Source organism: Cetorhinus maximus, chromosome 4 (genome assembly GCF_964194155.1).
Source record: "Cetorhinus maximus chromosome 4, sCetMax3.hap1.1, whole genome shotgun sequence".
In the NCBI taxonomy this organism is placed as follows: domain Eukaryota; kingdom Metazoa; phylum Chordata; class Chondrichthyes; order Lamniformes; family Cetorhinidae; genus Cetorhinus; species Cetorhinus maximus.
In genome coordinates, this window is record NC_135882.1 from 70,965,747 (window position 1) to 70,992,650 (window position 26,904).

Below are 26,904 nucleotides of genomic sequence, written 5' to 3' on the forward strand. Positions count from 1 at the left end.
GTGGTAGAGGCGGGAACTCTTACAACTTTTAAGAAGTATTTAGATGAACACTTGAAACGCCGTAGCATACAAGACCACGGGCCAAGTGCTGGAAAACGGGATGAGAGCAGATAGGGACTTGATGACCGTCCCAGACACGATGGGCCGAAGGGCCTCTTTTCAGTTCTGCCGAAGGGCCATGGAGGCTCGAAACGTTGACTGATTTCTTCTCCGCCGATGCTGCCAGACTTGCTGAGTTTTTCCAGGTAATTCTGTTTTTGTTTTGTTTTGGATTTCCAGCATCCGCAGTAGCTTTTAGCTTTTTGTTTTTGGCCTCTTTCAGTGTTGTAAAACTCTATGACTCTAAGTGGCGTTGTTCCGGAGTTGAAGTTGGGTAGCTGGGAAACCTATCAGCCCACAGTCAAATTCAAAACGTTGAATACTAATGAGGCTTGCAGCCTTGATACAATATTTAATGTGTCAACCCTCCTCCTTGAGGGTTGGCCACCCGCCACATGTCCCACCTCCGTTATGTGAGCAGGTTGGAGTGGGACTTAGTTTTTTTTAACACTTTAACCACTCACCTGACCCATACCCAACATCTTTTAGGGATTAAAGTCTCCCCCTTACAGAGAGATATATATACCCCTGTATAGTTCTTTCAAACCTCACAAAAAATAATTAATAATCAGTGAAGACTCAAGTGTATTTGCATTTGCACAGATTTACTAAAATAGCATGCTAGAAATAATCTAAAAATGTTCGAATTTATTATTCTCCTAATTGATTCTTTTTTCAAAAATATGGGTATGGATGAATAAAACTGCGTCCAGAGAGTAAAAAGATCAGCTGTGTTTGCCGATGCCACAACTGCAGAGCGCGCATTCCCCGTGCACAAGCAGTGTCAGTGCCTAAGATGTCACTGACAGCCATGTCCCAGGCACATCCGGAGAAACTGTGCATGTATTGTGGACAGAGTGGGGGCCGATTTCCTTTCCCTGTTTGGCGGTAGGAGTTACAGTCAAAAAGATCTTTTCTTGTGTACAAATAATGGAAGGCACACTGAACAATAATGGTGCAACATTTACTGTTTAGGGTCTTTAATTCAAAATATTTGATAGAACGCATTTTCTGAATTGAAAAAAATCTGTGCAAGCACATATACTACAACCAAGGACAGTATCTGAGGTAGTAAAGATACATAATGGCAGACAGCACTGTTTGAAAGACAGATATCATAAAATGTTTAAAAGTTATGAGTACAAAAGGCAATTTAACCATGATAACAAAATAACATAAATAATTTTCAACAGATTTGTGGTCTGTAAGCAATATAGTTTTTTTTATAGAAACAACCATCACCTTTATACCATGTTTCACATACCAAATAATGGAATGTAAATGTGCTAGCTTATTTTCCAAAATAGTGCTTTATAATCTAAATTATATGGCCCACCTGTGCATAAACTATGCTAACTTTGCCTAGAATTTTATTTAATGACTTTACAAATGCTGGTGTGAAGTATATTACCAAATTGACCAAGAAATTGGAGTAGTGCCGAAAACTGGTGCGAAATGAGTGTCACCAAGTGAACATGTATCTGAAGAAAATGTCTGAGCCCACTGGAAATTCGGCATCAGGCCTTATCTGCAGATCCCAACTGTCTGTCCAATTCAGCTCACAGGTTGATGCTTCAAGAAATTCAGCCAGTTCTGACACCAAGCCAACCTCCAGGTAGGTCTTGAGAGGAAAGGGGAGCAAACCAGAAGCAGAGGATGGGGGCATACCTGTGCTGGCAACAGCTCGTGGTACTTTTACAGACACAGGAGTACTCACAGGAGTACAGGTTCCACAGATATGAAACTATTAAAAGTCACCTTTTTTGTGATAGGTCTCCAATGGTCCTTTCCAGGACCACTAGTTAGGTCGCTGAAGACCCAGATCAGCTGGGCAGAATATGCGAGGGTCAAGTTCTGCTCAGTTGATCACAAAAATTGGTATGAGGTTCTAAAACAGGTTTTGGCACCCCAATTTGCTTATTCAAGATGCCTAATACCTGTTTCAGGTGCTCACCCTGGACATTTGGAAGTTGCCAGCTTTCAGTTTGGGTAAAGACTGGGTACAAGAGATGGTGCTACAAAGCTTGTCTCCCCCGATACTCTTCTCTCTTCCAAAAATGGGTACGATAAATTTCAATTTTTCCCCCAATGTCTCTACAAACTTTTCATTTCTACTAGTAATACATTATTAGAATTGACTTACTTCCTGGCCTGCAGGAGTAACTGCCAGGTTTATAAAGCATTAGGTTAGTCCTATCTAATCTTGCTTTTCAGTTTGAATTTTGTATTTTTTTTGTTGTGTCATTGAGTTAGCAGCATTCTGTTAGATAACAGTAATTATAGAAATATAGATTTATTAGTTATAACTAAAAATGGGGCACAAACTTAATAAGTTTATTATTAGCTTATTAGGTACCTCGATTCTGTGTTTCTGATGTTCAGCAATACATTTTTTCAATATATAGTACAGAAATGTTTGGTTTGCAATGGATTACACTGTTTCTGCCAATATCACAACTCAGCAAAAAGCACAGCAAATAGTTGAAACACTTTGCTTCTTCCAAGTCTTTTACTAACTTTTCTGGATTATTTTCTCACTGGAATCAAATGACTGCAAATATTCTGAATGCTTTAGCTCCAGGTGGATTTTTAAGGCTAAAAGAGAAGAGAAAAACATTAGTTAAATATTAATACACGTTCTTTTTCAGTAGCTGTTCCCAAAGAACTAAGATTTTTTGCAATCGCTGATCTAATTTTATACAGTTTCTGTTTATGTTTTTTTTTAGAAAGGCTCAAACTTAAGACAATAGAAAAATATTCAATGTTTGCAACTAATCCACAAAAGGATCCAGAAATATTGTAAAAACAAAAAATGCTGGAAATGCTCAACAATTCTGATTAAAGGTCATCAGCCTGAAATATTTCTTTCCACAGATGTTGCCTGACCTGCTTAGCATTTCCAGTATATTTTGTTTTTATTTCAGGTTTCCAGCATTCACAGTATTTTCCTTTTGTACTCGTAAAATGTTGTATGTCTGGTGTATTGTAAGGAGCATAGTCACATGTCTTATGATCTATTATGTATACAGCACTAATATGAATTTTGAACAAGGTGAAGTTAGGCCAACAACCAGTATAGTCCTTAGTGCCTGACAATAATAACAGCTTAGCTACTTGTGTTTTGAAGGTTTGAGCAGAGCTGGAATACAGACTCTGCACATTGTAGTTTGTACTTAAAACTGATATTTCTATAGGAGGGAATAATTTCAGGATAAACCACCTCGGTAAGGTATGCTGAAACTAAAGAACTAAGAAATATTTTAACCTGGAAGAGTGTATTTGTATTTTTGAGCATTACCCCATTCTCATTTGCCCCACCAAAAAGCCACTTCTACTAACATACTGAGTTAGTATGGTAGAAACTGCCAATCAATACTCCAGACTGCCTAAATGGTGATGTACAGGGTTCGTGGTGGTAATAAACCTCATTACTGACCTTATTTACATTAATATTAGCCATGAGGTTACTTAATATAAGAATATGCTGCTATAGATACAGTTAACATTTTTTCAAGCTGGTTTTCTTTTCTGCTGATAGTATTTCTAACTGCTTCTTAGTGTCTTAATTACAGTGAACACATGCTTAGAATGTTCATAGAAATCTTTGATTCTAGCACCACATGTGGGGTACATTTATGCATAATAGGTCATAAAAGCCTTTTCAGAATTTAGTTCCTATGAATTAAAAAAATAATACTCAGGATGATTCCAAAGACAATACTAAGAAACTCAATTATTAATGAATCTCAAAATTCATCCCATAGCATTTTTATTTGTCTATGAAGTCCAGACACTTTGTAAACCAGTTATAAAAAAAAACAATATTTGTTGTGATACTGTATTAGTAAGCAGCTTTTAGAGGGATATGTTTTATCAGCTTACAGGAGCCAGGCAGTTCTGCATACCATACTCTCCAGTGAAATCATTAATCACTTTGTATAACATTGGGATGGGACAGACTGTTTCAGCCTGTTTATGTTTTTTTTCTTTAGCCAATAAGTTGAATAAGCTCTGCTGTTCAAAAATTAACTTTGGCATCTGACTAAGTCTGCTGCTTTAGATTATTGTTCCAACCTTTCAGAGAATATTCCATTCTGGTATGAGCCAACATAATGTTTCTTTTTGTCAACTGGCATCATGTCAATATAACCTCCTTCATGATTATGAATGACCCCGGCGTGTACAGCTGCTCTGCAAATACTGGATCTCTGGAGGAAAATAACATTTAAAATAATTAATATCTGAAATAAATTTGTCTCTGTGTGGCTTCATCCCTCAGTCACAACCATCAGGAAACACAAACCACTTTGGTTCTGAAATTATGTTAAACATCCAAAGTAAGCCAATATACTTGAAAGTGGAATGTTGCTTGCTTTTGGTATCTTAGCTCCATTGTGCAAAGTAAGTCGTAGTATACGTGTTTGTGCAGTGAGTCTTTAGATCAAAACAGTGAGAATGTAAAGAAAATAAAGAGGTTAGGATAGTAGATATGCAGCTGATTGGCAGAATTTTGTCGTGGGCAAGCAGGGGGCGGGGCCCGCTCGCTGATGCGTAAAATGACGCAGGATGATGTCGGGTGGAATCCCTGATGTCAACCCGCCCCATTTAAATTTTCAGGAAAGCGGGGGCGCAGCAAAATCAGCTGTGGGCTCGCCGACCTGTCAATGGCCAATTGAGGCCGTTGACAGATCAATTAAAGTAATTAGTGTACCTGCCTGTCCAACCTTAAGTTTGGCGGGCAGGCCAGGAGACCCGGCAGCAAACAGATAAAACATGAAACTTCATCCACTGGCGGGATGAGGTTTCATGCAGGGTTTTAAAATTTTTAATAAAGTTATTATGTTAATTATGAACATGTCCCATCTCATGTGACATTGTCACATGAGGGGGACATGTTAGGGAATTTTTTTCTCTATTTTTAATATTTTGAAAAGTGGAAGCGATCTCCCTGAGGCTGCACTTAGCCTCAGGGAGATGTGCGCTCTTTCGTGCACATGCGTGAAAGAGCACACTCTCGCTTTTGGGGAATCCCCTGTCGTCGTCCCGTCCCCCCGCCTCGCCGGCACAGGAATCGCATAGAAGCTGGACATCACGCTGGGCGGGCCTTAATTGGCCCGCCCACATAAAATGGCGGCAGGGCCCACTTCTCCGGCGGGGATCGGCCCCCTGCCTGCCGGAGATTGGGTCAGGTCTGCCCGCCCGACAGGCAGAAAATTCTGCCCAAGAAGGATAAACAGCAGAAAGTTCAGAGGAGCACTGACCACATTAATATCAATAAAGTGGATACATGGATAATTATGGTTGCAGCATAGAACATAAATCATTTATTGGATTATGGTGATGAGCTCATCTTGTACGAGTGAAAAGTATGAAAAAGACTCCAGGTACAGCATCCGAAAACACAGTGTCAGTTTTCACTTGTACATTCTTAACCAATTCTACTTTACCAACACCTCTCTCAACTCCTCCACTATCGCAAAATTATCAGACTGCTTGTCAGAAATTTCCTCCAATTGAACGCTGGGAAGGCTGAAGCCATTCTCTTCACTCCCTGCTATAAACTCTGTTCCCTAGCAACTGACTCCATCCCTCTCCCTGGCAACTGTATGAGGCTGAACCAGACTATGCGCAAACTTGTTGTCACATTGTTGTTTGTGAGCTTGTGTGAAAACTACACTTCTAAAAGTACTTCATTGGCTATAATGTGGAGAGTCATCAAGTAAAGTTTTTCGTAGGTAAATTATTGGCAAAGGTCTCAGATCGACTGCAGTTTTTTGCGTTGCTCATTTGGCCACTTCTTCCCAATGTAAAGCTGTTGGCTCTCTGATGTCCGGCCTTCTCCATTCTGCAAGACCCTATCATGCCATTTCCTTTTGACGTCATGGTTACCATTTACTCCTGGTGTAATGGTTGCCATTTATCTTTGACAACTGTGCTCAACAAGCAGCCCCCACCTCCTGGCAGAGCTTGGAGTCACTAAGTGGGTGCCGAGTTCACCTCTAGGCTAATTAGGACAACTGCATTTGAAGATAGTGCTGCATGAATGACGCAGACTGGTGCAGGATTAGGATCCAGAAATGATCAGGGCATCATGTTCCTGACCCCGTGCTGAAAATAAAGCCCCTGATCCATGCCATTTTTAATGAAACCTGTGACATTAACTGAGTGGCTTCATCCTGAAAATTGGAATGCAAAAACATAGGCTGTCAATTTCCTCAAACATCCTGCCGCTGTACTGCCATAACATCCGGTGCACTCCTGACAAAGTCGCACAAGCATGTTCAAACAGAAGAAATCTTGCATTCCAGTCACAGTTATTTTCCTATGATACACTGCCATTCCTAGTCAATGTGATTTTTGATGCATTTTGTAAGCCAGTACTATATAAACAATTCATGCTACATTACATAGCCCTTCTTTAGCACTGTATTGTGAACTCATTTACATTGTTCCATTCATCATTCTCCTTTGAAAGTCACTCAGCAAAATTCAGAAGACCAAAATGGATATTGTTCAAGAAAAAAACACATGGGAAAATTTCTGTGGGACCAGGGAGGAGCCAGAGAGCCCCATTCAAGAACCAACTGTACAGCTTACTGAAGTAATAAAATGTTTTTTTACAATCCAGCATGGTTAAATCTGAACTTTTTAATACTGCAAAGTTCAATGTCACTTTTGGATTAAGAGCTTGCACAATTCTAAACATCCTGTTTAAGTAGCAAATTAAGCAACAGGAGAAACAGCTAAGGTGCACATTTGTGCATATGCAATTATTCAGAAATGACTAACACCATTTTTAAGCAAATGCATATCTGCAAATCTTGCACAGGCAATTATTAAAAAGTCAGAGTCATGTTTTTTTTAAATTTATCGGAGACAATACTGTCATAAGACTGTCACTATTTCAAGGAGGTTGAGGTTCTGGGCTATAAAAATTGGAGTTTAAGTCCCTGAATTTGGTGATAAAAGTTTTTAAAAACCTTGGGCCTGCTGAACTGACATGAAATATTGGAATGCTTACGATAATAAATATCACTGAATAAAAAAAGATGAAGCACTAAATTTGAATGCCATCAAGGTCTTATTTGTTTTACACATTATTATTGTATAGGTGTATGATTGATAGCTTTTCAGATTTAAAAGGGAAACTTTACTGTGGGTTAAGTGTTTTCTGGTGCAAAGCTTCATGTGCTACAAATTAATATTGAGACTCAATTTTAATGCATATAAAATCCTGCAAATTGGGCAAAGATTTGTACCAAGATTGTTTGAGGTAAAAAAGAATTAAAGATGAAAAGTTGCATCCATTTTGTTTTCTTTAAGTGGTAAATTTGAATTGGGGAACTCCCACTTGTAACATTACATGCTTTTGCCACCCATGGATATGACTTACTTTGCTTCATTCATTCTGGAAAGGATGGCATCACTGTGGCTCCCTTGTTCTCTATACCTGGACAGCAAAAATTTCCACAGAGGTTTGGCAAACAAGAGCAATAATAAATAAACAAATATTGGCTTGGGTTTTGAGTCCAAAGTCTCTGGAAAGTGTTGTTACCCAGGTGCAGAGCACGAGCTGGTAGCAGTGGTAGCACTCAGCTAAGAATACGCTGTATGAACAATTGATGGCATCACAAAAAAAAGAGGCTGGATGCTTCCAAAAACCACAGCAAATGCTTGACTGCATGAGTGTATTCTGCCTGGGAACAGACTGCTACATTTTTTTCAACAGGCTAGAGTTTGAAAATTTTGACTATGGGTCAGAGGCAAACAAAGTAAGATCTTGTGTATAGCAGACAGTTAACATCAGAGGTTAACTCACAGGCCAGAATTTTATGATACCCCAGGGATAGGCCTTAAAATTGGGCACCATGCCAGCAGCACTATTCCCAGGCCTCGCCACTCTGCTGCGAACTTACCCACAGCGGTGGAGGTTGGAGCCAAGTCCTGTTGGATTGGTGGCTGGACATTGGGAGTGGCCTCCCCTCAAAGTATTCACCCTCCCGCATTTCTCCTTCCCTCATCCTCTCCACTGGGCCCCCCATAACCCTGGCCAGCCTGGCTCCCAATGAGGCCCAGGACTTACCTTGAAGTCCGACTCCATCACAGCATGCTTCCCTCTGGACTCACTGCAGTGGAATGCTTGGTGCTTTGGTAGGCCTGCCAAAAAGCCTGTGGTCACCATCAAGGAGCATGCAGGACTCGGCCTCAAACTTTCACAGAGCCTTGCAAGGGGCTTGAAGCTCATGCTTTTCAGTGGGGCAGTCATGGTCAACTCTACTGACGTATTTGTAGACCCAACCGTGATGCAGCATCTGATGGTTAAAGTCTCATTGCAGCACAAACAAAAACCACTCAAAGCCTGAGTGCTACAGTAGAAGCTCAGACTGAAGTCATGCAAGCTCAGCTTTTTGTCATGCAGGTTATAACTGCTGCCATCATGGCTCCAGATGTCAGTGGTCAAAGAGATGCAGAGTCTCACAGAAGTCCAACAATCTGATTAGCTTTTGGTGAAGATGAAGATCCAGATCCAGGATTTTTTTAATGGATCCATTAACATTGGGAAATAGGGCAAATTGCCCTTCTTTTAAGAATGTTGTGGGTTGTTTTATTCAGAAAACATTCTATTGTTTTAGAATGTTGTGAATTGTCTCAGCTTCAGCGGTGGAATTTGTCATAGCTGTCAAAATGTGAGCAGAGTTTCCAGAGCAGGTTGTTGGATATGGATTGGTTTGAAATCTCCTCAGTGAGATGGGAGCTCTTAATAAAAAGATTTCTTTTTCAGCTTTGTAGTTACAGAGCCTCAGCCAGGCAGCGAAAAGTCTCAAGAACTAGCTGCGTAACTGTAATAACTTATGCATTTAACACAGTGTGGTGGAGGTATGTGCTCCACTGACTTCTTTCCTCACTTGTTCAACATGTATTTCATAATGGTATATTAAAAACAAATCGGAGTCATAACATACATCAGAGAAAAATGAGATGATGTCTAGTTTATCATGTTGTGCTGTTCATTAGGACTATTAAATGAATTCCCATTATATATATATATATATATATATACACACACATACACAAACACACATAAGTGCATTAACTATGATATAACACTGAAACTTCATACAATAACTGAAAGAAATCACCTAGCAAGATGTACTCCAGCTACTTACATCGGAATAGAAATGGGTTCCAATTACCCGAGCCAGATGTGGATTTTCCTGCATACAATTTTGTGGACAATATAACCTGAAATTAGAGAGCAAATTGCATAGGTTCAATACTTGAGTCTAATTAAAATCATCACAGCAATAGTGACAATGTAAGTATTGTTAGATGATTTTCACTGCTAAAATAATATATTTTCAAAAGGAAATCCTTAACCAAAATGTTTTGAGACATTTCCTACCCTAATAAATATTGCCTTCACTTAAATGTCATGCTTAACAATTTTCTACTAAAATCATTCCCATTGGAAGATCTTCATATATATGTTAAGACACATTAATGCCCTTATCTTCATTATTTCTAATGTTAAAACATCTATGGATCTATCCCTAGTTCCTCAGTCAGTAATATACTGACACACACTCTGTGTCCAATAAAGATCTATGGGTTGCATTACACAGCCCTCACTCTAAATTACTCAGTATGGATTCCAACAATGCTATGTTTGAAGATCTTAATAGTCTAGCCAGTGAAACAAGTTCTTCTAAATTACGCTATGCCACTTTCTCCTCCAACTTTCTCCCAACATGTTTTTTCACTAAAGGTGTTATAGGGTATGATTTCACAGTTAGTTATCTTGGGTATTTACCCCAATTGGTCCCTACAGCTAAACTTTAGATCACTCCACCTAATCTCTCTTTTCATGGCTCAGTGCCTGTTTTCCATACATGAGGCACTCAATGTATATTTTTTGACATTAAAATATATTTTATAAATGAAAATTGCTGTTTTAAAAGTGGGTACACTGTCCAGTTTTCTCTTTCCTGTTCCAGAGAGACGTTCTAACCTAACCCGCCTGGCAGGAAACCGATGGGACCTGATCAGTTGTCTATTTTATAATGCCGTCCACTGAAGTCAATAGAAACGAAAATCCACCAAGGTGCAAAACAAGTGGCCAATCGAATCCTGTGAGTTTCCTGCTGGGTGGGTAAGGTTAAAATTGCCCCAGTACATTTGCTAAGTCAGATGTGGCAACACCAGCTAACATCAGCTTTTTTTTTCTTTAATGGGATGTGAGCATCATTGAGCAACAAATACTGGCCTTGCCATTCCTAAGTGCCCTTGAGAAGATCGTGGTGAACTGTCATCTTGAATTGCTGCAGTCCATCTGGCGTAGTTAGACCCAAAGTGCTGTTAGGAATGGAGTTCTACAATTTTGATCCAGTGACAGTGAAGGGATGGCGATATAGTTCCAAGTCAGGATAGTGTGTGGCTTGGAGGGAAACTACAGGTGGCGGTGTTCCCATGCATCTGCATAACCTGGTTCTCCTAGGCGGTAGAGTCAGGGTGAAGTTGCTGTTGAAGGAGCCTTGTTGAGTTGCTACAGCATGTTTTGTACATAGTATACACCTCTGGGAGTGAATGTTTAAGATGGTGGATGGAATGGCAGTCAAGCAGACTGCTTCATCCTGGATTGTGTCCAGCTATTTGAATGTTGTTGGAAGTGCACTCATCCAGGCAAGTATTCTATCATGCTCCCGATTTATAGATGGTGGACAGGCTTTTGAAGTCAAGAGGTGAGTTACTCTCCGCAGAGTTTCCGGTCTCTGACCTGTTATTTGCCACTTATCAGCCCAAGCCTGAATGTTGTCCGGGTCTTGCTGCATATGGACATGGACTGCTTCAGTATCTAGGGTTTTGTGAATGGTATTGAACATTGCACAATCAGCGAATATCTCTACTTCTGACCATATGATAAAGGGTAGGTCATTGATGAAGCAGCTGAAGATAGTTGAGCTTGGAACACTACCCTGAGGAGCTCCTGCAGTGATGTGCTGGAGCTGAGATGACTGGTATGGTGACTTCCTCCCCCAGTCTCAAGCCCTGATTTGCAGCCCACAATCACAGCCAATGCTGACCCTCATCACAACCTCACAGCTGGAGCCTGCTTTCCTCCCAATTGCCAGGGTCCATCCCCAAACGTCTCATCCCTAAGGGTGTCTGGCGATGGTTTCCTGGCCACTTGTTTTTCCAGCTGGCAGTTGGCCAACCTGTCAATTTGGTTGACTGCTTGGCAGGAAATGGAGCAAAGTAATTATAATGACATAATTATGATAATCAATTGCTGAAGCAATTCAGGTGTACAATAGCTAATTCTGTAACACTAAAAATCACTGAGCTTCAAGATGTTTTTCATGCTTTCACACCCTGCCTCTCTAATCCGCTCCTGAATCTTAGGTTAAAGTTCACTTAACTTCTTTTGTTAAGTTTGGCTGGACTTTCATGTCCCCAGCCTCACCAGGCTTCCACATCCACCCTTAGTCCTTCGACCCCAAACTCCTTCTTCCCCCACCTCACTGGACTCCTTGCCCCTTCCACCCAGCATGTGAAGCACGTGTTCCTTCAGGGTCTGGCAGCTGTAGGGCTCCAACATCTTCTGCTCCTTGGATGTCTGCAATCTGAACAATAAGCCCTGACATCTAACATCACACTTGTCCAGGCCTGTTCTGGGCTGATACATTTTCAAGCTGGCATAATGGTAAATCTGGCATTGGGGGACGATTCCGGTCGGGCCTTACTTTGTACCTCATTAGCGAGATGCAAGGCGGGTTTACGCCGACCTCCAAAGGAATTGGCATCCCGTCATGGCACACATCATTAAATGATCCTGCTGTGCGTTCATGCCAGCATGAAACTGATTTTTGGCCTTCTCACCATATTATCCCCCAACCACCACCGCCACCCACCACCTCCATGACACCCAATGCCAACGGGGCTAGAAAATTCCAGACATTAATTTCTACTTTTCATTGGCCTGAATTTTATCTTTGGTGGGCGCGAGCGATCAGTGGGCCTGGGAGCAGTGGGCAGGCAGAGCTGCCCCAGGGAGCTGCAGGCCTGAAAATGCTAAAATGAAGGTTCAAAAAACTGCAAAAAAAAATCCATGCATCACAATCAATCTCCTGAAAAATGTTGTCCACAGATGTTTATCTTTATTTTATTTCATAACAGAAATTTCATCCCGCCCTTGGATGAGGTTTGGTGAAAAATGTAAAGTCCGCCTGGTCGATTCGCCTGTCCGCCAACCGTGAGGTTGGATGGGCCACGAAAAATCGGAGACAATTTCGCCATTAATGGGCTTAATTGTTGGCGGGTGTGCTTCCGACTTCTGCGTGCGCCCGCCGAGCGAAATAACGCACAAGTGCGCGGTGACATCAGGACGCTTGCTCGACACCTTCTAGCCCGATTTCAGGCCCGCAACTGCCCGCAGGATGTAAAATTCAGCCCGTTGTGGTTACATATCTTACTCCTCACACAACGCTAGAAGTGAAAAGAGTCAACCATAATCTGTAACCTCATGGCCCGGCATATCGTCTACTCTACCATTACCACCAAAACAGGGGATCAAGCCTGATTCAATAAAGACTGCAGGGGTGCATGCCAGGAGCAGCACCAGGCATACCTAAAAATGAGGTGTCAACCTATTGAAGTTATAACACAGGACTACTTGCATGTCAAACAGCATAAGCAGCAAGTGATAGACAGAGCTAAGCATTTCTACAACCAATGGATCAGATCTAAGCTCTGCAGTCCTGCCAGATCTAGCCATGAATGGTGGTGGACAATTAAGCAACACACTGGAGGAGGAGGCTCTACAAATATCCCCATCCTCAATGATGGGGGAGCCCACCACATCAGTGAAAAAGATAAGGCTGAAGTATTTGCTACAATCTTCAGCCAGAAATTCCATGAGGATGATCCATCTTGGCCGCCTCCAGTGGTCCCCAGCATCACAAATGCCAATCTTCGGCCAATTCGATTCACTTCACGTGATATCAAGAAATGGCTGAAGGCACTGGATAGTGCAAAGGCTATGACCCTTGACAATATTCCAGCGATAATACTGAAGACCTGTGCTCCAGTGCTTGCTGCGCCACTAACCAAGCTGTCCCAGTATAGCTACAACACTGGCATCTACCCAGCAGTGTGGAAAATTGCCCAGGTATGTCCTGTACACAAAAAGCAGGACAAATCCAACCTGGCCAATTACCGCCCCATCAGTCTACTCTTGATCATCAGTAAAGTGATGGAAGGGGTCATCAACAGTGTTATCAAGCGGCACTTGCTTAGCAATAACCTGCTCACTGACGCCCAGTTTGGGTTCCGCCAGGGCCACTCAGCTCCTGACCTCATTAGAGCCTTGGTTCAAACATGGATGGAAGAGCTGAATTCCCGAGGTGAGGTGAGTGTGATTGCCTTTGACATCATTTCCACCTTTCATTGGCCTGAATTTTACCTTTGGCAGTGTGCGCGATAAGCAGGTGTGACATCAAGGGGCCCTAGCAAAACATGAGTCAATGGGAATGAGGGGAAGGCTCTCCACTGGCTGGAGTTATACCTAGCACAAAGGAAGTTGGCTGTGGTTGTTGAAGGTCAGTCATCTCAGCTCCAGGGCATCACTGCAGGAGTTCCTCAGGGTCTAACCATCTTCAGCTGCTTCAATGACCTTCCTTCCATCCAGAGGTCTGAAGTGATGAAGTTTGCTGATGATTGCACAATGTTCAGCACCATTCTCAACTCCTCAGATACTGAGCAGTCCATGTCCGAATGCACAAGATCTGGACAAAATTCAGGCTTGGGCTGACAAGTGGCAAGTAACATTCACAGCGCACACGTGCCAGGCAATGACCATCTCCAACAATAGAGAATCTAACCATCGCCCCTTGACATTCAATGACATTACCATCGCTGAATCCAAAACTGTCAACATCCTGGGGTTACCATTGACCAGAAACTGAACTGGACCAGCCATTCAACCAAACGTATCCACACCACATGGGCTGCAGGGGTTCAAGAAGGCTACTCACTACCACCTTCTCAAGGGCAACTAGGGATGGGCAATAAATGCTGGCCCAGCCTTTGAAGCCCGGATCCCCTGAATGAATACAAAAAATACAAATACTGTGGCTACAAGATCAGGTCAGAAGCTGGGAATCCTGTGGCAAGTAATACACTTTCTAACTCCCCAAAGCCTGTCCACAATCTACAAGGCACAAGTCAGGAATACTCCCCACTTGCCTGGATGAGTGCAGCTCCCACAACACTCAAGAAGCTTGATACCATCCATGACAAAACAGCCTGCTTGATTGGCATCCCATCCACAAGCATTCATTCCCTCCACCACCAACGCACAGTGGCAGCAGTGTGTACCATCTACAAGATGCACTGCAGAAACTCACCAAGGCCCTTAGACAGCACCTTCCAAACCCACAACCACTGCCATCTAGAAGGGCAAGGACAACAGATACATGGGAACACCCCCACCTGGAATTTCCCCTCTGAGTCACTCACCCATCCTGACTTGGAAATATATCGCCGTTCCTTCACTGTCTCAGAATTACATTCCTGAAACTCCCTCCCTAACAGCACTGTGGGTGTACTTACACCACATGGACTGCAGGGGTTCAAGGAGGCAGCTCACCAGCACCTTCTCAAGGGCAATTAGGGATGGGCAAAAAATGCTGGCCTAGCCAGCGAAGCACATACCCCTTGAATGAATTTATAAAATTCTAAAATCACATGATTTAGTAGTGGATATATTAGTGGTTTAATACTCAGCATTTTAACCTGTAAGATAAAAACAAAATACTGAGGATGCTGTAAACCTGAAAAAAAGAACCAGAAAATGCTGCAAAAACTCAGCAGGTCTGACAGCATCTGTGGAGAGAAAAACAGAGTTTATGTTTCGAGTCCGTATGATTCTTCTTCAGAGCTAAAGAGAAGTAAAAATGTGATGAAATTTATACTGTTTAAGAGGGGTGGAGCAGGTGAAGCTGGATTGAAGGCCGGCGATAGGTGGGGGCAAAGGAAAAATTGCCAAAGATGTCACGAACAAAAGGACAAAGGGGGTGTTAATGGTAGTGGTACGGGCTAAAGGAGGTGGTGGCATTAAGGTAAGAAAGCAGAATGTGATAATAGCAGGACAAGGGTAAGCACTCTGGAAAGAGCAACATGAACAACTGACAGATGGTCCTTGTGCAGGTGGGGCGAGAGGAGGGGACAGTGGTGAGAAAAAGGTCGAAAATAGGGTAAAAGGTGGGGATAAAACAATGTATAAAAATGAAAATAAATAAAAATAAGTGGATAAAGAATTAAAATTTTAAAATAAAAATTAATATTGAAAAAGGGTTAAAAAAAGGGATGAAAATGGAGGAGAGAGTTCATGGTCTGAAGTTGTTGAATTCAATGTTAAGTCCAGAAATGTTAATTCCAGAAGGCTGTAAAGTGCCCAATTGGAAGATCAGGTGCTGTTCCTCCAGTTTGTGTTGGGCTTCACTGGAACATTGCATGGCGGAGGATGATCCTTTGAATGCGGAGACTGGTGGGGTGAAAAGTGAGGACAAGGGGGACCCTATCATGGTTCTGGGAGGGAGAGGAAGGCATGAGGGCAGAGGCGTGAGGGGTGGTTCGGACATGGTTGAGGGCCCTGTCAACCACAGTAGGTGGGAATCCTTGGTTAAGGAAGAAGGAAGACATGTCATAAGCGCCGTTTTGGAAAGTGACATCATTGGAACAGATGCGAAGGAGGCAAAGGTACTGAGAGAATGGGATAGAGTCCTTACAGGAAGCGGGGTGTGAGGAGCTGTAGTCGAGGGAGCTATGGGAGTCGGTGGGCTTACCTTAATGCCACCATCAGCACCTCCCTTAGCCCATACCACTACCATTACCCCTTTGTCTTTTTGTTCATGACATCTTTGTCAATTTCTCCTTTGCCCCCACCTATCACTGGCCTTCTATCCAGCTTCACCTGCTCCACCCCCCTTAAACAGTATAAATCTCATCACATTTTTACTTCTCTTTAGCTCTGAAGAAGTCATACGGACTCGAAATGTTAACAGACGCTGTTAGACCTGCTGAGTTTTTCCAGCATTTTCTGTTTTTGTTTTAATCTGTAACTTCATTTGTTTAATTCCTAAATTGTTTTTTTTTGAGGTATCAATCTCAACAAAGCTGCCTGAGATGTTAAACAGTGAGATGCTTTTTTAGAATGGGCAAAGAAAAACTGGAAATTTTGTTCAGCAGATACGTTGTCATTCATTTCTGAAAAAATAGACATGGTGACCCTGGGAGCACAACTCCAGGAACAGCACAGAGCATGCAAAACCAAAGATTCGGGAATGGGTGGAAGGGTCAGGGGTGGAATGAAGACAAGCTGCAAACTACAGTTTTAAACAAAATTCAGTATAAATCAGTGCATCATTTATTTACCTTGGACAATGTGAAGTTGGCTTTTTGAATGTGCATATTTGATGTCCTCTTGTCTGGCAGTTAGCAGATTGGACTGTGTAGAAAATAAAAGTTATAATTAATAATTAAAATATACATAACTACAATAAACTAAAATAAAGATATTTAAAATACGTCTCAAAAGAACTAACCTGTTACTTTAGAGACGGTGAATGAATTGGCAGCTTTATATTTACTAAAGCAAAAGGAGAAATGTGTAAGTTTGTTATGGTGAGGATTGTAGATCTTCCATTTATAATCAAATACATTGTTGGGAACAATCGTTGAAGCAATTCAGTTTTAAAATAGTTGATTCTGTAATACTAAAAATCACTGAGCTTCAAGGTACTTTTCATTCTAAATATGATTAACTGTGTATTGGAGAATAGCTGTCTTTAATTATTTTGCTGACTCAGCTGTTAGGTATCAGCCATGGATCAGTTGGTAGCACCCTTGTCCCAAAGTCAGAATATTGTGAATTCATTCCACTCGAGGACATGAGCATAAATATCAAGGCTGACACCACAGTGCAGTACTGAGAGGGCACTGCAATGTAAAAATCACTGTCTTTTGGACAACACGTTAAACTGAGGTCCTGTCTGCCCTCTGAGGTAGATGTAAAGGATCTCATAACATTATTTTGAAAAAGACCAGGGGTGCTATTCATGGTGTCCTGGACAATATTTATCTCTCAGAAGTACTTTGTTGGCTATAAAGTGCTTTGAGACATCCAGTAGTCATGAAAGGTGCCATATAAATGCAAGTCATTCTTTGTTATTCTGAAGTTGTGACAATTTTTCTCTTCATTTGTACCACAAGGTGCAGCAGCACTAGCAATGCCAGCAATGACTGCCCATCCCTAGCTTTTCTTGAGAAGGCAGCCTTCTTGAACTGCTAGAGTCCGTGTATTACAAGGATCACATGCGAGGGAGGAAGCTCAGGGTTTTGACCCAGAGACAGTGGAGGAATGGCAATATAGTTCCAAGGCAGGATGGTGTGTGATTTAGTGGGGAACTTGCAGGTGATGCTGTTCCCATGCATCTGCTGCTCTTGTTCTTCTAGATGGTAGAAGTCATGGGTTTGGAAGAGGATGTTGAAGAAGCCTCGAGATGCTGCAGTGCATCTTGTAGATGGTACACAGTGCAGACGCTGTGCACCAATGGTGGAGGGAGTGAATGTTTAAGGTGGTGGATGGGGTGCCAAGCAGCATTTGCTTTGTCTTAATGGCACTGAGCTTCTTGGATGTTGTTGAAGCTGAACTCATCCAGGCTTGTGGAGAGTGTTCCATAACACCCCTGGTGTGTGCCCTGTAGATGGTAGACAGGCTTTGGGGAGTCAGGAGGTGAGTTCTCATTGCAGAATTCCCAGCCTCCAACCTGATCTTCTAGCTGCAGTATCTATATGGTTAGTTCTGTACTGTTTCTGATTAGTGGTAAAACTCAGATCTTGCTGCATGCAGGCACGGACTGCTTAATTATCTGAGAAGTTATGAATTAAACTGAATGTTGCATAATCATCCCCACTTCTGACCTTATGATGGAGGAAAGGTCATTGATGAAGCCGCAGAATATTATTGGACCTAGGATACTACCCTGAGGAACTCCTGCAGCAATGTCCTTGGGCTGAGATGACAGGCCTCCAACAACCACAGCCATCTTTCTTTGTGCTGGATATGATGGGACTTGGTCTCCACAAGGACTGTGCAGTAGTCACTCCTATCAATACTTTCATGGACAGATACATCAGAGACAGGTAGACAGGCCAATAAGGCTTTTCCCCCACGTGTTTTCCACCTGCCGCAAGTCCAATCTGGCAGGTACCCCACTCAGAGCACATTCTGCGCCCTTGCTACCCTCAGTGCGCCTTCCAAGTGGTGTTCAACAGAGGAGTGCTGATACATCAGGTTAGGGAAGACAATTGGTTATAATCAACAGGAGGTTTCCTTGCCCAACTTTAACCAGATGCATGAGACAACATGGGATCCATAGAGACTACATGGGATCTAGAGTCAATGTTAAGGTCTCCCAAGGTCACTTACTCCCGACTGTATACTTTGTGCCGCCATTGTTGGGTCTGCCCTGCCACTGAGATGGTGATCCAGGAGCTGGGACTTTGGCTGTAAAATATGATTCTGCGATTATGACCATATCAGGCTGTTGCACAAGTCCCAGATGTTAGTGAGGGGGACTTTGCAAGGTTAACTAGACAGGGTGTGCTTTTGACATATCCCGTGCCTAAGTCATTGCCGGGATGTCTGCAGACAGGACCATTACATTCTTATTCAACTTTTTCATACTGGTTTGATACAACTGAGTGGCTTGCTTAGCCACTTCAGAGGACAAGAGTCTGGAGTCACATGAAGGCCAGACAAAGGTAGCAAATTTCTTGCACTGAACCTTATAAGAATTGATAATCACCCAGTAGTTTCATGATCAACCTTACTGGGGCTAGTTTTTAAATTCCAGATTTATTTAAATTCCATGGCAAATTTGAACTCGTTGTCCAGGCCTTCGGATTAAGAACCCAGTGACATCATTACTATGCTATGGTTTCCATATCTATTCCCAAGGTCGTATTATCAATTTTGATAGCTTAGGTTACTGAGTTTAAAGTCATTAACAGTGGTATTCAATCCTATCCATATTTGTTTTGTTAACAAACATGTTTCACGTTACAATAGAAAGAATACTTGAGTGCTATTAAGGGTGAGTAAGTGAGCAAAATTGGGTAGGGAAGCCTACAGCTTCATCCTCGTTACAACCTAGATTTCATTCTTTCACTCCAGTCAGACAGGCCGGTGTCTGCCCTTCACTGTCCTGTCCACTTGCCACAGGAATTTATTGGTGAAGACTACATGCACCCTTGTGGAGGCCAAAATGCCTCATCTATCTCAGTGTACTAGCATCATGCAGACAACAGGTCCTGATTGAAACCCAGCAATGGGAATTCTCCCTATTTCCCCCAGCTTAGGGAGTTCCCCTATTTTTTGTCTTGTAGGTTGGGGCAGGGGTGTTGCAGAAAACAACACAAAGATCCAACACAATGGTGTCTCCCTGTTGCCTCAGTAATTCTGCCAGTTTCTCACTAAAGCTACAGCAGGGGACCAAAAGAAGCCCTGAGAAATTTGAGGTCAACTTCTTTAGGCCTTGGTTCAGTCTGAGGCTTAAACTTCAACAAGTTTCCAATCTTCACATGCTTCTTCCACCTTTAAGATTGGCCTCCTCTCTTCTGTTGCTGTAGTGGGTGTCCCATATTTATAAGCTACTCAGCAGACACTGTCAGTGTACCTGTAAAAACCACTATCATTACCTCCTCATAAAACTGACCATCAATCTTCTTCAATTACTCTCCCATTTATCACCTCCCTTTCCCTTCTAAAACCATAAAATGCTTTCCTGTATCCCCTTTCACTCACTCTCCCCTTCTTCTCCACTCCTTCTTTCCCTTCCATCACTTTCTCTTCCTGTCTTCAACATTTCCCTCTTGTCTGGCACTTTATCCCCCTCTCCCTCTCCTCCCACTTTGCCTACCTTCATCTGATCTTCCCATTTCTTCTTCCTGTTCCCTCTCCTACCTGTGACTCTCTTCCTTCTCCTTTCCTCATCCTCCTGTTCCTTCACTCCCAACCTTTACCCTCTTCCTTTGCACCTCCAATTGCCTGCCCTTTCCTCTCTCCCCTATTCTTCTCTCCTGTTCCTTGTCGTCACTCTTTGGGTGGGGGTTGGGGGAGTGGGGTTTGGAAGAAGGGTGGGAGAGCTACTGGCAGCATGGGTCAGACAAGTGTACAAGATGAGACCACAGTGGCATGTTTCAGCCCCATGTAAATGGGGTATCCTCCTCTTGCCCCATCCCCCCCCCCCACCAATCTCCAACAGAGTCAGTGATGGAAGGTGCTGGCAAGCTTGGTTAATGCATGACTGCCATAATCACTGCCCATGCATTTTTAGGGCTGCAATCTTTAAATCCTTCAAAAGGTATACATTATGCAAAACAAATGTCTGCAAGGAGATTACAATAACTGCAATTTACAGGCAAATTAAGCACTCTTGCACTCCCAGCATGGAGTTGCACTTGAAGGAGCAGAGGTCTATAGCCCTACTTCTCTGTGTTTCATTTGCAGTTTATGAATAGTTTGCAACTGGAGTCACCAATACTCACCCAAATGATTGAACCCCATTTCTATTGGCTTTTATAAAGAAAGGTTTCTTTCCTTGTCTGGTAACATCAACCCAGCCACCTTCATTGTCCAGCACTCCATAATGCATTGCTGCTCTACAAATACTCGATTGCTGAAAAAATGCACATAAAATTAAAAGAATATAATAATCCCACTACCTATGTGCTAACATATTCTGAGCACAACACCATTTTTCATTTTTTTCCTGTAGTTGGTCTCTGTGTTGTTGACAAAGGAAATAAAGATGTAAAATTGATCATCGATGACAAACTAAGATATAAAGTTTGATCCTGAGGGGATGAAGAAATCCAACTTGCACTGAAAACAGTCATAAAATGGGTGTAGCTGATACATGTACTGAATTATGTCAGTGAGAGCTATGAGCCAAATTTTTGCACATGCCTTACTGATTAGCATTTGCAAGGAGCCAGCATTATTGCATAGTTCACCAATGGGGAAGGCTGCAGCTGGGTGGGTGGAAAAATTGGATAGTAGTGGTGTCATTGGATAGTAGTGATGTCATTTAATGGCTGTCTTAAAGGGGAAGTACAGATTTATTGTTTTTTTGAATCATTTCTTCCAGCCACTTCTATAGAGTGAAGGTGGTGACTCGCATAGGTTCTACAAGAACTCCCCTTTTGTCGGAATTCTCAGATGCTGCTGTGGAGGTCCTTGTGGAGAAGTAGCCAGGAGGAAGGAATTGATTTCTCCAGTGAACACGATGAGAAAACTACCAAGGCAATTAGCCCTGCAGGAATGGCCAGAAGTGGCACAGCAGATAAATGTGAGCAACAATGCACCAAGGACCTGGATGTCACAAGATTTTCAGTGATTGGGCCAGAGGTATTAAAGTAAGATTTCTACTCATATCTCTCCTAATCTCTGCTTAGTTCTGCATCATCTGTAGCCACAGCACTCACAAGCCATCACTCACCCTTTACTTAACTCACCTGCAATCGCAGCAGCACACTCCACAGTAATCCCTTCTACTGCTACAGCATATTCTGCAGTGCCTTCTCCCCTAATAATTACACCCCTCACTTCCCCACAACTGTATCATCTTTCATGCACTACTCAATATTCTAGCCTGACATGCACATATTGACAATCTCTCTGCAGATCACGCATTAATACACTCCCTTTCTTCTTGCAGTAAAATCTGATACACAAAACCAGGACCTGAATTTTACCCTCCCCCACCAATGGGCTTTTAGGCCATTGGGGGGATGGGGGGTGAAGCGGGAGTGAAATTGAAGGGACGGGGTTCCCTCCGGATTCCTGCCTGCTCCGATTTCGCACTGATTTTATGCTGGGCGCCCCCCAACTTAAGGTCCAGTGGCCGCTGGACCTCCCTCCCCACCCCCTGCCAACCTCTCCCCCAACACCCCCAATGCACCACCCCCCACCCAGGCCTTCCCTACTGTCCCCTCCCTGGGACCCTTTAAACTTACCTTCTGTTCCAGTCTCGGAAACGGGCTTAGGCATCTTCACACACTTCCTCTTCAGTCCACTGCAGCTCTCTAAGGTGGGACTCCCTCCAGAGTGAGGGGTGGAAGTCCCGCCTGCAGCCAATTGAAGCTCATTCGAGCGTGAGATGGCTGGGGGTCACTTGGAGTCAGTGGGGATGTGTTCCCCACCGACTCTTCGGATGGCAGGAAGGGAGACCCCACCATCCGAAAAATTCAGGCCCAGGGAGCTATTGAGGACAGGAGAAGGTCTGCCATCCCTACAAGTATTGAGCCTATTGGAAGAGGTTGCATTTGAACTAGTGAGCAAGAATGTTGCATGACGTGACTACAGAATATTACATAACATATGATTACATAGGATATACAGCATAGAAAAAGGCTGTTCGGCCCAACCAGTTCATCATGGCATTCATGTCCACTCGAACCTCCACCCATCTAAATCTATTGTCATTACCCTCTATTCCCTTCTCCCTCATATGTTTGTCCAGTTTCCCCTTAAATGCATCTATACTATTCACTTCAACCGCTCTGTGATTGTGAGCTCTATATTCGCACCATCGTTGTCAGCTGTCCCTCGATGTGAGGATGACATCAATACAGGGGGACTCTGGTAGAAGACTGCACGTGACTTTGTTTACTTTGGAGACTTTGGAGCGATGTCATTGTCCACATGACCTTGTTGGGTTGGTGGTCAGATTTCTGTGACACATCAAACCATGGTGACCAGGACCACCTTGCTACTGCAGCCTTCTCCAGCCTTGGCAGCTGGTGAGATGCACAATCTCCCTTCGCTTGTGCTGCCATTGAGGGCTTTCTGGGTCCCACTTTGTCTGGTTTCTCCTCCTGACCTTGCCACTATGGGTGGCCCTACCAGGAGTAAGGAGCTCCGAATGGCATTGCTCAAGGGATCGTTGGAGCACACAAGTCTCTCCACCACGTCAAGGTGGCGATCCATGGAGAGACATTCTCACCACTCTTTGGATAAAGAAGTTTCTCCTAAATTCCCTATAGGATTTCTTGGTGACTATTTTGATGGCCTATGGTTATGCTCTTCCTGACAAGAAGGAACATTCTCTCTGCAACCACTCTGTCAATGCCTTTCATAATTTTAAAGCCCTCTATTAGGTCACCATGTGTCCAACAGGTCAATGCGGTGTGTCTAGTGTGTGGTTGATAAGAATTAACACGTGCCAGTGTGCTTCTCATTTTCAGCCTACACTGCTGGCCAGTAATAATGCAAAAAAGAGAGACAAAGGTACTGTTGAAAAAAGGGATGTGGTGTTGAAGCTTTTTGTCTTGTACTCATCAAGTTAGAATCATGCGAACATATGTACGAACATAATGCAACAGGAGCAGAAGTAAGCCATTCAACACTTCGAGCCTGCTCCGCCATTCTCTAAGGTCATGACTGATCTGTTCGTGTTTCTAATTCCACATTCCCATCTACCCCCAATAACCTTTGATTCCCTTGTTTAACAAGAATCTATCTACCTCTGCCTTGAAAATATTCAATGACCCTGCTTCTACTGCCTTCAGAGGTAGAGAGCGCCAAAGTCACACAACCCTCAGAGAAAAAAATTCTCCTCATCTCTGCCCTAAAAGGGTGACCCCTAATTTTAAAACAGTGCCCCCTAGCTCTGGACTCACCCACAAGAGGAAACATTATTTCCACATCCACTTTGTCAATACCATTCAGGATCTTAAATACTTCAATCAAGTCACCTCTCGCTCTTCTAAACTCCAGTGGAAACAAGCCCAGTCTGTCTAACCTTTCCTCATAAGACAACGCGCTCATTCCAGGTATCAATCTAGTAAGACTCCTCTGAACCGCCTCCAACGCATTTACATCCTTCCTTAAATAAGAAGACCAAAACTGTACACAGTATTCGGGATGCTGTTTCACCAATACCCTCTATAACTGAAGCATAACATCCTTACTTTTATGTCCAATTCCTCTTGTTATAAAGGATATCATTCCATTAGCCTTCTTCATTACTTGCTGTACCTGCACACTAACTTTTTATGACTCATGTGCTGGAACACCTAGATCCCTCTGCACCTGGGAATTCTGCAGACGTCCTCCATTTAAGTAATACTCTGCTTTTTTATTCTTCCTGCCAAAGTCAACAACTTCACATTTACTGACAATATACTCCATCTGTCAGACTTTTGACCACTCACTCAACCTATCTGTATACTTTTGCAACCTCCTTATGTCCTCTTCACAACCTACTTTCCTGCCTATCTTTGTGTCATCTGCAAATTTAGCTACCATGCCTTCACACCCCTCATCTAAGTCATTGATATAAATTGTAAAAGGTTGAGGCCCCAGCACAGATCCCTGTGGGACTCCACTTGTCACATCCTGCCAATCAGAAGAAGACCTATTTATGCACACTCTCTGTTTTCTGCCAGCCAGCCAATCTTCTATCCAGGTTAATATGTTACCCCTACACCATGAGCTTTTATTTTCCGCAATAACCTTTGACATGGCACCTTGCCAAATATCTTCTGGAAATCCAAGCACAGCATGTCTACAGGCTCCCCTTCATCCACAGTGCATGTTACTCCTTCAAACAACTCCAATAAATTGGTTAAACAGGATTTCCCTTTCACAAAGCCATGCTGACCCGTCCCAATTACCTAAGTGCCCAGCTATAATCTCCTTAATGATTGATTCTAATGCCTTCCCCCCAACTGATGTCAAGCTAACTGGCCTATAGTTTCCTGTTTTCTGCCTCCCTCCCTTCTTGGATAGATGGAACCTTTTCTAGCGCATTTTGGAAAATTAACACCAATGCACTTACTACCTCATAAGCCACCTCTTTTAAGACCCTAGGATGAAGTCCATCAGAACCCGGAGACGTGTCAGCTCGCAGCTCTATCAGTTTGCTCAGTACTGCTTTCCTTGTGATCGTAATTTCACCAAGTTCTCCTCTCCCTTCCATCTCCTGGTTTACAGGTATTACTGGAGTGTTTTTGTATCCCCATAATGAAGACAAAAGCAAAATATTTGTTCATTTCATCCGCCATTTCCTTATTATCTACTATTAACTCCCCAATATCACTCTGTCGAGGACCAACAACCACTTTGCTTACTCTTTTTCTTTCTAAATACCTGTAGAAACTCTTGCTATCCATTTTTACATTTCTAGCTAGCTTCCTCCCATACTTTAATTTCTTTCTCCTGATTAACCTTTCAGTCATTCTCTGCTGTTCATTATATTCTGACCATTCATCTGACCTGCCACTCATCTTTACGTAGTTATATGCTTTTTCCTTAAGTTTGATGCTTTCCTTAACTTCTTTAGTTAACTACAGATGGTGGGTCCTCCCCTTAGAATTTTTCTTTGTAGTAGGGATATTTCTGAGTATTCTGAAATATCCCCTTAAGTGTCTGCCACTGCTTCTCTATTGATCTATCCTCTAGCCTAGTTTCTCAGTTCACTTCAGGTAGCTCAGCTTTTATGCCCACATGGTTTCCCTTATTTAAGTTTAAAATACTTGTCTTAGGCCCACTCTTCTCCCTTTCAAATTGGATGTAAAATTCAATCATATTGTGATTGCTGCTAGCTAGGGGTGCCTTTACTCTGAGGTCATTAATTAATCCTGTCCCATTACACAATACCAAGTCTCATATAACCTCCTGTCTGGTTGGTTCCAGAACATGCGGATCTAAGAAACAATCTCAAAAGCATTCTAAGAACTCTAGAGGCTACTACTGCCAATATGATTTTTTCAGTTTATATGTAGAATAGAATCACCCATGATTATTGCTGTCCCTATATCACAAGCACCCATTTTTTAGTTCATTCACGGGATGTGGGCTTCGCTGTCTGGGCTAGCATTTATTGCCCATCCCTAGTTGCCCTTGAGAAGGTGGTGGTGTGCTGCCTTCTTGAACCGCTGCAGTTCCTGTGGTGTAGGTATACCCACAGTGCTTTTAGGAAGGGAGTTCCAGGATTTTGACCCAGTGACAGTGAAGGAATGGCGATATATTTCCAAGTCAGGATGCTGAGTGACTTGGAGGGGAACTTCCAGGTGGTGGTGTTCCCATCCATCTGCTGCCCTTGTCCTTCTAGCTGGTAGTGGTCGTGGGGTTGAAGGTGTTGCCGAAGGAGTCTTGGTGAATTCCTGCAGTGCATCATGAAGATGGTACACAATGCTGCTACTGCGCATCAGTGATGGAGGGAATGAATGCTTGTGGATGTGCTGCCAATCAAGTGGGCTGCTTTTTCCTGGATGATGTCAAGCTTCTTCAGTGTTGTGGGAGCTGCACTCATCCAGGCAAGTGGGGAGTATTCCATCACACTCCTAACTTGTGCCTTGTAGACGGTGGACAGGCTTTGGGGAATCAGGAGGTGAGTTACTTGTCGCAGGATTCCTAGCCTCTGACCTGCTCTTGTAGCCACAATATTTATATCGCTAGTCCAGTTGAGTTTCTGGTCAATGGTAACCCCCAGGACATTGATAGTGGGGGATTCAGTGATGGTAATGCCATTGAAAGTGAAGGGGCGATGGTTATTGCCTGGCACTTGTGTGGCACAAATGTTAATTGCCACTTGTCATCCCAAGGCTGGATATTGTCTAGGTCTTGCTGTATTTGGACATGGACTGCTTCAGTATCTGAGGAGTCGCGAATGGTGCTGAACATTGTGTAACCATCAGCGAACATCCCCACTTCTGACCTTATGATGGAAGGAAGGTCAT

At 42.9% G+C, this 26,904-nt stretch overlaps 1 protein-coding gene across 2 annotated transcripts in view; it reads right to left on the minus strand.

The window, feature by feature from the left end:
• Positions 1–1,049: 1,049 nt before the first annotated feature.
• LOC144679676 (cysteine-rich secretory protein LCCL domain-containing 1-like) overlaps positions 1,050–26,904 on the minus strand; it is a 93,983-nt gene continuing 68,128 nt past the window's right edge. For both annotated transcript variants that reach the window (XM_078540280.1, XM_078540281.1), the window contains exons 9-14: positions 20,707–20,837; positions 16,701–16,744; positions 16,531–16,603; positions 9,267–9,342; positions 4,174–4,307; positions 1,050–2,694 (exon numbers count right to left, since the gene is read on the minus strand). In XM_078540280.1, the coding sequence (XP_078396406.1) occupies positions 2,643–2,694; positions 4,174–4,307; positions 9,267–9,342; positions 16,531–16,603; positions 16,701–16,744; positions 20,707–20,837 (510 nt within the window). In that variant the 3' untranslated portion in view covers positions 1,050–2,642. The remainder of the gene's footprint in view (positions 2,695–4,173; positions 4,308–9,266; positions 9,343–16,530; positions 16,604–16,700; positions 16,745–20,706; positions 20,838–26,904) is intronic.